Source organism: Pagrus pagrus (genome assembly GCF_965226575.1).
Source record: "Pagrus pagrus genome assembly, chromosome: 20".
Taxonomy (NCBI): Eukaryota; Metazoa; Chordata; class Actinopteri; order Spariformes; family Sparidae; genus Pagrus; species Pagrus pagrus.
The window spans coordinates 1,023,999-1,036,498 of NC_140207.1; the positions used below are offsets into that span (position 1 = coordinate 1,023,999).

At 47.7% G+C, this 12,500-nt stretch overlaps 1 protein-coding gene across 1 annotated transcript in view; it reads right to left on the reverse strand.

Moving 5' to 3' along the window:
- inhbaa (inhibin subunit beta Aa) overlaps positions 1 to 9,178 on the reverse strand; it is a 17,385-nt gene extending 8,207 nt beyond the window's left edge. Inside the window, exons 1-2 of the mRNA XM_084340079.1 lie at positions 9,102 to 9,178; positions 7,905 to 8,692 (exon numbers count right to left, since the gene is read on the reverse strand). Coding sequence (XP_084196205.1) covers positions 7,905 to 8,430 — 526 coding nt within the window. The 5' untranslated portion in view covers positions 8,431 to 8,692; positions 9,102 to 9,178. The remainder of the gene's footprint in view (positions 1 to 7,904; positions 8,693 to 9,101) is intronic.
- Positions 9,179 to 12,500: the final 3,322 nt, after the last annotated feature.

Consider the following 12,500-nt stretch of genomic DNA (forward strand, 5'->3'; position numbering starts at 1 on the left):
ACACACACACACACGCACACACACACACGCACTGAGCAGTGTGTAACGCTGTCAAACAGCCGGTAAACAAAGCGGCGAGGAGGCATTAAGGCGGCCTCGCCGTCTGATGAGAGGAATGTCCCGGATGCCAAACTCTCTCATCGTCAGCTGGAGGAGAAAGTCTCGTCTGAACACACGTCGTAAAAATAATCCTGCCTTTTGTAGCCGTGAAGAGTTCGGCCTTTTCATTTGGGCGGATCAAAGAGAGACGAGGAAAAGAGTTGGAGAGAGAAAGAATGAAAAGAGGACACGATGTTCAGATGGTGAACACCCTGCAGGGTGAAGCCACGCCCAGAACACAGGGACCGTCATCCATCGATGGATCAGTGATCAGCAGTGACCAGGAGTGATCGGGCCGGACACGCGCTGCTCATTGTCCAGATAAATGTACGTGAAGTGATTCTGAGTTACTGGACAAACTAAGACATTTTAAGATTTGACTTTTTGACCGACGGTGAATATGATCGTTAGCTGCAGCTGTGATCACGGTCGAGGGCAGCGAGTCCCTCAAACAGCGAGGACGCCCGCAGGTACAGTAACCAATCACAGCTGAGATCTGTGTTTAATACAGATGAAAGGTGTTGAGCCTGAAGGTGCTCGTCTGCATGCAGAGGCTCAATTAGAGGCCGCCTTAAAAAAATGGACGTAAATTTATGTAAAGTTGCTCCAGATGGTTCAGACTGAGGTGAAGACGTGTCCACTGGACTCAGGTCACATCTTCTTTATTTATTTATTTGTTTTTCTTCTTTCTGCAAATTTAAATAAAATATAATAGAAAGGGGAAATGGACTTTACTTCATGAAGGTAACGTTACAGAGGAGACAGAGAACCAGAACCAGAACCAGAGTCTCTGCTGAGTGCTGACTTCACTCAGAGCTTCAGCTCAACTCTCTGATGTGTTAAAGTTTCCTTCTGGTTGTGTTCGGTCTCGTTCTCAGACTTCCTTCCTCTCTCTCTGACTCTCTCCTGAAGTTACAGCCACAGACGACCAGATGAAACTCGGCGTCACCTCGAGGACACTGGAGGATTTCTCTGCTTTAACTTTGGTGGAAACGTTTGTGATGATGTGAGAACACAACTCAACAACATGCAGAACAAAGGTCCAGTTGTTTTTAGACGTTTTGATGCAGAAATCAAACATATTTTATCTTTAACGTCAATAAAAAGCTGAATATTAATTGCAGACACTTTTACTTCACTCGTACAGTAAACATCGTCCTCCTACATAAATCCTGGACGTAGCTTCTCGGGTCACGGTGCTGATGAAAGGCGGGTCGGCTCTGAGAGCAGCAGATACTTGAAGTGCTGCAGCTGTTCGTGTATTTCACATGTTCTGTGGTGTGTTTATTGCTGCTGTCGAGCAGTAAAGTGAAACAAAATGAAGTGAGTTTCTGGTTAGTTTGAAGAGCGGGCTCGTGTTTAACACAGTGTCAGTTTGCTGCAGCGGCGGTGCCACTGGTCCGACTGAGTAAAGTTCTTCCAGCAGCGAGTTCGGCCGGAAACAAAGGAGAGGGAGAGTGTGGGAAACGGGGTTTGGGACCTCAGCTGCTCCGATCCGGTCGTGTTCTCATCACTTTTTATTGTGTTTTCATTGTTTTCACAAACATCTATGGCATGGTTCTCATTTTCAGGCCTCGTCTACAAACCAGATCTTTTCTCTCGGGACAATAAAAGTTTTGAGCTAAATTGGAGCTGAAGTGCCAGCTCCTCTGTGTTCCCAGGACAGACTGTTTATAATGAGAGAGCAGATAAGCAGTCAGTCCAATCCCACCGTCAAACGTTCCCTCGCAAAATACCAACACGCCAAAGAGACCGAGCCGCCGCTCGGCCTCGGGTTTCACACACGAGATCACATCAGAACCTTTAATGTCTGAAGAGTTTGACGGATAAAGACGAGGTCAGAGCTCCGTCCATCAGAGGCTGAAGACGTTCTTCACACCCCGTCTGAAGACGTGTCAGGAACGTCCTTAAAAACTCATCGGATCACAGCAGACGAGCTGTACGGAGACACGAGATGTTTTTTTTGGCCACTCGACGGAACATCAGCTGCAGACTGTTGATCCACAGCAGGATTAGCTGTTCCTGACGACTCATTTTTTCTTGTCAACACCAAAAATATGAAATATTTGATTTGGTGGCGAGCAACAGTTCTGCACAACCACGTCGCTCCTCACATGTGCAGAACCTGCCTGAGAAACTTCATGTTTTTAAGTTGTCTTCAGCGTCACAGTGATCCAGTGACAGCTGTCGGTACGTCCACAGGTTCACTGCTGACAGAAGTGCTAACAGCTGATTCAGCAAAGTGGAGTTTCTGTATTTTTTGGGTTGTTTTTACATTTTAAATCATCTCCAGCTGCGTCAGGTGTTCAGCACAACGCTGCAACTCTGTTTTACTGTGAAGCTCCAGAGATGTTCTGTGGACTACGAGACTTCAGCTGATAACGAAGATGAACTGTTAATGTAACAACATCTAACGATGAGCCGATCTCGCCCGTCACATTCACACAGATGATCACACTGGGAGTCTCCCAGCAGAACCAGTCTGATTCTGGGATGTGGTTTGACCAGAGACGAGCCGGCTGCAGGACTCGTTCAGGGACAGTTGGTCTCTAATTCTCTCTCTTCTCTCCCCCTCTGTTTGAACTCGTCTGTATTTAGCGAAGCCGCCGCTCGCTGCCTTCCTGTCCTCCCAGAGTCCTCCCAGAGGGACGACACAGCAGGCAGAGAGCAGACAGGAGACACAGATGTCTCACTCTGAGCTCTTTTCGACGCACCATTTCAGTGTACGAAAAAAAAAGTTTTTCTCCAAACTCATAACAGCAACAAATGTGTTAGAGAGGCTCCCTTTGTTATTAACAGTTAATAAATCAGATTAATCTGTAACTGCAGACTTAAACGCTTATTAATCTGAGAAAAGCAGTGAAGAGCTGCAGGAGGATGTATTTTTGTAGCTGACCCTGACGTTAGCGTCGCCCTGGTTCCCTCCACAAAATTGGATTTTGTCTCCCAGTTCTGTGTGACGGCTCTGAACTCTGAGCCCGTTGGTTCCTACTGACGACAGGACTCTTTAAAAACACCAACAACATGTTTCATGTTTAAAACAGCGGCTCACTTTAGTTTCAATCAAACAAACAGCAGGAGACGCTGCATTTGTTGGGGACTACTTTCAGCAGCGGATTAATCCACATGAGTAAGAATGCAGGATATCGTGACCTTTAACCTGAATCTGCAGCGTCTTCAGGTTTGTGTGTCAGTGCTCGGCGGGTCTGGACACAATCTGTAGTTGTTTACTATCGAGTGATTCATCTGTGCAGACACAGAGCATCTTTGGCGGCCGGTCACACATCAAAGCAGAGCCAAACGCTGTGGTGGGACGACGACGACTAAAACGAGCCTCCGGGGGCTCCAACGGCCCGACGACTGCACGGACACGACCGTTATCACGCTATAAACACGCTAAGGCCACGTCACAAAAAACAAACGTGACAGACGGCGAGGAGAAGAGGTGGAGGAGGAGAAAGTCTGCAGCAGAGAGAAGTTTGGACCAGAGGAAGAGAAGAAAACGTGAATCAGAGCCAAGAAGAAAAAGATGAAAAGGAAGCAGAGTGAAAAGAAGAGAGAAGAGGAAACATGCTAATTATAGTTTATTTTCCTATCAGACGGAGGATTTTGTCTTTCTATCAGCTGCACAGATTCACTGTTTCCTCTCAGTTGTCAGAAGTCAGTGAACCGGCCCCGAGTTTGTTGCAGGGTCGCTAGTTTGAGTCCCCAGACAGACCCGGCCACCAGAATAGATCCAACAATGACCGGTTTATTCTGTCTGCCAGAGCAGCGAAGGGTAGATCGAGGTTACAGAGAGCAGCGCAGAGGGAGATGAAAGTGGATTGTGGAATGTCGCTAATGATGTGTTCAATTAAGTTCAATTAGCCTAATTGTCCTCTGTGTGTGGGGAGAGGCGGGAGACGAGGGGAAGATAAACAGGAGACGGAGGACAGGAATTTAAACAGAACAGGCCGACGGACAGAAAACGGGCGGACAGATACATATTGTGTCGGAGCTGCTAAACGGAGGTTGACACTTCGTCTCCGCCAAGAATCCAGTCGTCCCTCGGCTCCCTTACTCGTCATCTCCGCCACCCAACATAATTACTGAGGTCCCTGAACGCATCAGTTATTCCTAACAAAGCACAGGACTGGCTGGGTGCAAAGTTTTCTCACAGCGGGCAGCGCTACATCGAAGAAAAACAACAAGTTTTATGAGCTCCAACGACAAGCCACAGCCTCCTTTTTCTACTTCACTGAGCTTTTTAGCCTCTTTGAGCTCATAGTTTTGGTTTTACAGCACGTTCACGTGCTCAGTTAATTTAAAACGATCCTGTTCGTGTGAAACGTCCAGCAGGTACCACAGAAACACCTTATTTATGGGTTATAGCAGAAGAAGAAGCTTTTCAATGTCAATCATCTCGCACACGTCCGAAGTAAAAACAACAACTCTCAAAGACGACACAGCTAGCTTAGCGTTAGCCTGCAGCTAGCTTAGCGTTAGCCTGCAGCGTCACTTCCAGACTCTTCTCCTGTGTGATGAGGACGATCAGCTGACTGGTACCAGAGGAAAGAGGGTTCAACTGATAACAATGTCAAAGATCCTTTATTGGTTTGTCTGGGAAGAGGGTTCACTCTGGACAATTTGAGGAAGTGAGATCTTCAACAACCTGAATGTATCTCTTGAATCACTAAAGCAGATATTTGTAATGATGTTGTTGAATATCTTTTAAAGAAGAGGACATAAAACCGAAGATCTGTCGATCTTTACTGATCCACACGAGAGTCTAACAATGACACCACTTGTATTATGAGTCTCGGCCATCGGGAGCAAAGGAGGAAGTCAGGTGACGTCACTATAGAGCACCAAAGAAGAAGTTCATGTTTTCTAAAAACGTCTCCAGAGTTGATCTTTCTGAACTAGAACATTTGGTTTGCATGCAGCCATCGACAAGGCACCCTGACACTCAACTGGACGGGTTCTGTGAAGAATCAGTCCAGATTTAAATGGACCTCTGAGTGGTGTCTGCAGGGGTTCTAGAGGAGTTTCTGAGGCCTCCAACTCAACAGCATGAAGTGGTTCTAAAAGGGTTCTAAAGCATAAAATGGGCCTTATGTTAGACTTGAACGGAACGTGTTCTAAAAGGGTTCTAATAGGGTTCTTTATTGGTTTCTAAGGGTCTGTGAGCAGAGAGGAGAATGTGCAGAGTAAAGATGGAGGACTTTTTGTTAAATGATCTTGTTGGTCCTGCTTCTTGAACAGGGTGGTACCTGATGAGACCCGTCTGCTCACGCCTGGATGTCATTACGTTGTTGTCACATTCAGATTTGAGGCGACATTTAAATTATTCTACAAACAACAGAAACGTAATCTGTGACTCTGTGCTGCCACATTCATCCACGAAGAGGAACTCTGTAAATTCAGTGTTTCCCTGTAAAGAAAGCTGCTCCTCTCAGCCCGTCTGCACAGATCCAGTTCATAAAAATCTTTTCCATCTGCTGTTCCAGACTCTCGCCTACAGAAACTCAAACTGCATCAACAGAAAATCCAGAGGAGGAAGAAGACGACGTCACAGTCCCGCCCACACGGCCTGACTGACAGGTGAGCTCTTGGAAAGCACAAAGCAGGGATTTCACAACCACTGAAGCAAACCTCCAGTGATCTGCTGGGCTGCCTCGTCACTCACGTCGTCACACGGGTGGACTCACCTCCAACACTTTTCAATCATAACACATTTAAAATGACACAAACACGGATGACTGATATAAAGTCAGGCTCAGCCATCGTCTCCTCCTGATGATATAAAGTCAGGCTCAGCCATCGTCTCCTCCTGATGATATAAAGTCAGGCTCAGCCATCATCTCCTCCTGATGATATAAAGTCAGGCTCAGCCATCGTCTCCTCCTGATGATATAAAGTCAGGCTCAGCCATCATCTCCTCCTGATGATATAAAGTCAGGCTCAGCCATCATCTCCTGATGATATAAAGTCAGGCTCAGCCATCATCTCCTGATGATATAAAGTCAGGCTCAGTCATCGTCTCCTCCTGATGATATAAAGTCAGGCTCAGTCATCATCTCCTGATGATATAAAGTCAGGCTCAGTCATCGTCTCCTGATGATATGAAGTCAGGCTCAGTCATCGTCTCCTGATGATATAAAGTCAGGCTCAGCCATCGTCTCCTCCTGATGATATAAAGTCAGGCTCAGTCATCGTCTCCTGATGATATAAAGTCAGGCTCAGCCATCATCTCCTGATGATATAAAGTCAGGCTCAGTCATCGTCTCCTGATGATATAAAGTCAGGCTCAGTCATCATCTCCTGATGATATAAAGTCAGGCTCAGTCATCGTCTCCTCCTGATGATATAAAGTCAGGCTCAGTCATCGTCTCCTCCTGATGATATAAAGTCAGGCTCAGTCATCGTCTCCTCCTGATGATATAAAGTCAGGCTCAGTCATCATCTCCTCCTGATGATATAAAGTCAGGTGAAGTCTCGTAGTCCACAGAACATTTCTGGAGCTTCACAGTAAAACAGAGTTGCAGCGTTCTGCTGAACACCTGAAGCAGCTGGAGACTTAAAACATCAGATGTCTCCATGCAGCTCGTCTGCTGTCATGAAGCTGGTTTTAAAGATCAGTTTGTTCCTTTTGTTCTGCTCGGCTGCAGACTCACGTCTCAGTATTCGGAGCATCTTTGCTCTAAAGTCGACTGTGATGGATTTTCTTAGAGCTGCCTTTGACTCAAACTAAAACCTGATGGAGGATTTGGATGATGATCAGCAGGGACGGAGAAACTCGCCAATTTATAGTTGATGGCTAAAACACAACACAGCGGAGATACGAGGTCTCAGCATGAGGACCGCGAGATTATCAGCCACAGGAAAACCTCACGAGTCGTGACCCTCGGTGACCCCGATCCAAAGAGACGGAGACCAGGAGGTCAGAGGTGACGACACAGAGGAAGACCACACTTAACACCTGACCTCAGCCTGCAGGAGCTGCTGCTGGGCCGAGCCGATTGGTCGGTTTCCTCTGAGTCATCACAGGTACGACAGTGTGAGTGTTAATATTCAGGAACGCAGCAGCACCCCCCCCTCTCTCTCTCTGACTCGTACTCGCTCTCTGTCGCTACCGTCTGTCAGGAAAACCATCCAGCAGCAGCCTCACACACACACACACACACACACACACACACACACACACACACACGCACGCACGCACGCACACACACGCACGCACGCACACAGTGACACACGAATCTCCTCTGACTTTAAGTAGATAATGAGCTATTCTTTGAAAACAGCAGGAGGCGATTACAGAGGTGTGTGTGTGTGTGTGTGTGTGTGTGTGTGTGTGTGTGTGTGTGTATCTGCCGGGTTTGGCTGAGTGAGTACGCAGGTGGAATTAAGCAGGTGGACACACACACACACACACACACACACACACATACTGACAGAGCGGCCGTTTTCAACACAGCTGCATTTTTGTCTTTTGCACGCACACACACACTCAACTGTAACACATGCAAATATGTGCTTACACAGTCTGAATTGTCTCCACACACACACACAAATACACACACACACACACACACACACGAAGGTAACTGTTACACATTCCTTGACACATGAGGACACAGATTTACACATTTAGTGTCGAGCTGCTGCCATTTGTTCACACACACACACACACACACACACACACTGAGCTGTAAATATGTGCTCACACACCTTAGGCTATCTTGGTTACAGTTCACACACACATTAGTGCACACACACACACACACACACACACACACACACACTGAGCCATGTGTACTCACCAGCCTCAGCGAAGGTGATGATCTCCGTCGTCTCCTGAGCGTCGCCGGCGTCTCCGGCCCGAGCTGCCGCCACCGCTGCTCCTCCCCCTCCTCCCCGGCCTCCCCGCCCTCGCGCCTCCTCCTCCCCCTCGATCTGCACGCTGCCGTCCTCCGCCACTCGCCCCACGTGGAGCTTGCGCAGGGCGTTGAGGAGCGCGGCGCGCGGCACGGGCCGGGTGATGTTGGGCCGGGCTTGGAGGTGCAGCATGTTGAGGATGTGCCTCTTCACCGCCTCCACCACATCCTGCTGAGCCGCCTCCCCCTCTTGGTCGTGTCCCGCCATGTCGTCCGTGACCCCTTCGTTTCTCCTCATCCTGGCCAGGGCGCAGGAGGGGCAGTGGGAGCTGGAGGCGGCGTCCGGCAGCAGCTGGTGGTGAGGATGGACGGTCAGAGAAAGCGGCTGGAGTTTGGACGCCGGGTCCGAGGACGAGCCGCAGCTCTGGACCAGGAGCAGGACGGTCCAACTGAGCAGAGGTAACACTGACATGATGAAAGGAGACGTCTGATTGGCTGCCGAGCTGGATTTGGTGATGCTGCCGGATGCAGATGCACAGACGGAGCCGGAAAAGATGAAGAAAGTCGAGTTTTGGCCAAAAGTGTCTGAACAAAAACTGAGTCCTGGATGAAGAAAGAAAAGTCTCCCCTGCTTCCTCAGCCTCCTCTCCTTCTTATTGTCTTTGTCTTTCTTCTCTCTCGTTCTCTCCTCAGAAGTTTGGAAGCTGCAAAGTTCAGCTCAGCTCACAGTCCACCTGCGAAAAACGGAGGGAAAAAAAAGCTGTAAAGAAACGAGAGAGAGGAGGACAAAAAAGAGAAGAAAAAAAAAAACACAACGCCGAGAGAGAAAATGAGTAATCCTTATCTTTTTTGTCAGGGACAGATGGCTGGAAAATGTGGAGGCGTCACAAGAAAGAAAGAAAGAAAGAAAGAAGAAGAAGAAAAAACAACAGGACGAGAAGAAGAAGAAGAAGAAGAAGAAGAAGAAAAAAGTCTCGGATGTGATGAATGGATGAAGGAAAAGCGGTGAGAGCAGGAGGATCCTTGTTCCCGGGGTGAAGTCGCTGCAGAGTGTGTGCAGTGTGTGTGCAGTGTGTGTGTCAGAGAGCCAGTTTGACTAAGTTATCCCAGACGAAAGGGAGTTCCTCTCTCTCTCTGCTTTACCTCTGTTCCTCTCTCTCTCTCTCTGTGGTGAATGCTCCCTCGCTCACCAGTTGAATGGTTTTACCGGAGTGGGCTGGACTCGCTCTCTCTCCTCGCTCTCGTCTTTCTTTCCCTCCCTCTGCTTCTCTCTCCTCTCTCTCTCTCGCTCTGGCAGCCTCCAACCATAATTATACCTCCCTCCTCCCTCCATCCCTCCCTCTCTCTCTCTCCTCCACCACTCCAGTCTCCTCCCATCTCGCTCCGTGACTCATACCACTTCCAACTTTTACCTTCTCCCTCCCTCCTCCCTCCTTCTCTGTCTTTATTTATTTCTCCCCTCCCTCTGTTCGGCTGTTAATGGAGCAAAGCTGGGATTCCTCCCTCCCTCCCTCCCTCCCTCCCTCCCACGGTCGGCTGTGAATGAGTTACGTGTTGAGGGGAAAACTCTTGGATGACTTGGACCTCGCCTGTGACTCTCCTGTCCATCTGTCTGACTGTCTATCAGTCAGTCAGTCTCGTCTGTCTGACGGTCTGGATCTGTTTAGTCTGGTCGCTGTTCAGCTCCAGTCAACATGACATCATGGTTCATGACTGTGCGGTCTCGCCTCGCCGCGTTGTGGCAGCGCCGCTCCGGTTTGGTACGAGCAGGGGAACCCTCTCTTTGTCTCCTTCGTCTTTGTGTTTCTGACTTTATTTCTGTGATTAAATGTTGTGCACACGAGACATTCACAGTCCTGTCTCTGTCAATGTCCCCTCAAGAAGTATGAGGACTAACTAGCAACCTCAGGACGGAGACTTTTCTTATGATGTAAAGTCAGGCTCAGTCATCATCTCCTCCTGATGATATAAAGTCAGGCTCAGTCATCATCTCCTCCTGATGATATAAAGTCAGGCTCAGTCATCATCTCCTCCTGATGATATGAAGTCAGGCTCAGCCATCATCTCCTCCTGATGATATAAAGTCAGGCTCAGTCATCGTCTCCTCCTGATGATATAAAGTCAGGCTCAGCCATCGTCTCCTCCTGATGATATAAAGTCAGGCTCAGACATCGTCTCCTCCTGATGATATAAAGTCAGGCTCAGCCATCGTCTCCTCCTGATGATATAAAGTCAGGCTCAGCCATCGTCTCCTCCTGTTGATATAAAGTCAGGCTCAGCCATCGTCTCCTCCTGATGATATAAAGTCAGGCTCAGTCATCGTCTCCTCCTGATGATATAAAGTCAGGCTCAGCCATCATCTCCTCCTGATGATATAAAGTCAGGCTCAGTCATCATCTCCTGCTGGAGATGATTTGAACATCAGATGTCTCCATGCAGCTCGTCTGCTGTGATCACAGTCCGATCTGTAAAGACGTTATTTACAGACAGGAGCTTCCCGCCCGCCCTCGAGCCAACAACAGCCACTGAGTGATTGTTTTAAAACGTAGAAAAACATGAAATGCCTCCAGACTTTTCGTCTGGTTTAATCGAATTGATAAAAGTATGTCGGCCATTCGCAAGATTAAACGTCCAATTTGTGAGAATTCCCAACTCGTCAAATACTGACCATAGATTTATACAGAAGAACTGGATACCAGACGCAAAGATGGCGCCCGTTCAGTTTTACTGTCTTGGACGTCTCCTGGTGAAGAGGTAGAAAAGTGTGACCTTCTCATGTGGTCATCTTATCTTTGTCATCATCGTCTTCATCATCCTGAAAATACTCCCGTAAGCTTCTCTGGAAACACTCTACAGCCTCACTTCATTTCCCATCAGCCCACTCTTCCCTCCTGGAAACACCAGCAGTGTTTGTCTTTGTGGTGACTTCTGTTGAGAAATAATCAAGAACGTCCAAATCTTCAGCTGCATTGTTGCACTTTCATATTTACGGGCTTTCATAGAGACTACGGTCATCGAAAGAGGCTTCAAGAGGTCTGAAATGTGGATTTGGTTCTGACGATGAAGAGATTAGTGAGAAGTTTACACAACGTCTTCAGTTTAATACGACTTTAAGTGGTTCTAGCAAAGTTCCCATTTGTAAAGAGGCTCTGAAACGACTGTGGTGGAATTCAGACGTCTGTTTTACTGTAAGCTCCTCGAGACCTGAAGGGGTTCATTATGTGGAACCTTGAGGAGGTTCCAACGAGCTCCCCAATGGGTCTGATAAAGTTCTGAGGGGTTCTTCTAACTGGTTTTCTAAGTTCCAAAAGGATGTGATCAGAAACAGGTTCTAGAGTCCTGAAAGGGGAAAAAGTGGATTCAAGGTTCTTGCTAAAGGTTCTACTTTGGGTTCTTGCAGATATTCCGATTTTATTCTAAAATGGTTCTACAGGCTTTCAAAGTAGATCTACGGCGATGCTAAAATGCCTCAGAAGGGAACCTTTAATGGGTTCTGGAGATCAGAGGAACATTCAGATGATTTTCACAGGTTCTGAAGGGGGTGTGGTTCTAGAGGTTTTAAACTGTTTTTGGGGTTCTAGTTCTAGTGGTTCTGTATAGCGTTTCAGGAAATTCAAATGAGTTTCTGATGCTTAGCAGGTTCAAGGGTGCAGATAAGTGGTTCTATATGGGTTTAAGATGGGTTCTAAAGGGTTCTAAAGGGTTTTAGGGTTCTCGTGGCTTGAAATGAAAACATCAGTGGTTCCGCCAATAATTTCAAAGGATCTGATGGATTCTAGAGAATTCAGGTTCCAAGGTTTGAGATATTTCCAGAGGGTTCTAGGGGGAACCAACGTGTTCTACAGTATTCAATGGGTTCTAAGAAGGATTTAAAGGGTTCCTAAGGAGAATCTTTGACACTAATACGATCATCTGTTCAGTTCTGTGGTTGTTGGTTTTGTTGATCCTCCCCTCTCTCTCTCTGATGACGTCACACACTCTCTCGCCCCCTCTCCCTCTGACATGTTCTGTTACGTAGAACCTCGGAGAACAAAGTCCGATCTGACTGTAGAGGAAGTGGAGAAGACGCAGAGTTACACACTGAAGCTTCCTGCTTTAATCAGCCGTCTGGGATTCTCCCTCCGCTGCTATGACATCATCACTGCAGGGGAAAGTGTGTGTGTGTGTGTGTGTGTGTGTGTGTGTGACACCTCATGCCTGTGTGAGGTCACCGCTCGCTGAGTTGCCTTATAAAGGCGTTGCAGTGTGTATTGTGGAAATTAACTTGTCTGCACCGGTGGATCTTTAAATAACCGGACCTGTGAGTCAGAACCTGTCGCAGCGCCGGCAGCAGCTCTGATGCACTTTGTTTTTAAAGTCGCCTGCGGGGCTGAAAAACCGCATCCAGAATACATTCAGAACATCTGGAAAAGTACAAGAGAGCCAAAGGAACCTCTTCAACCCTGCCAGGTCCATCATTACGGCCTCAAGCCGCTCTGAACAGAACCACACGGCTTTATTTAAAGTCTGAGAGGAGATCAGAAGGTTCTGAGGACCTGTGTG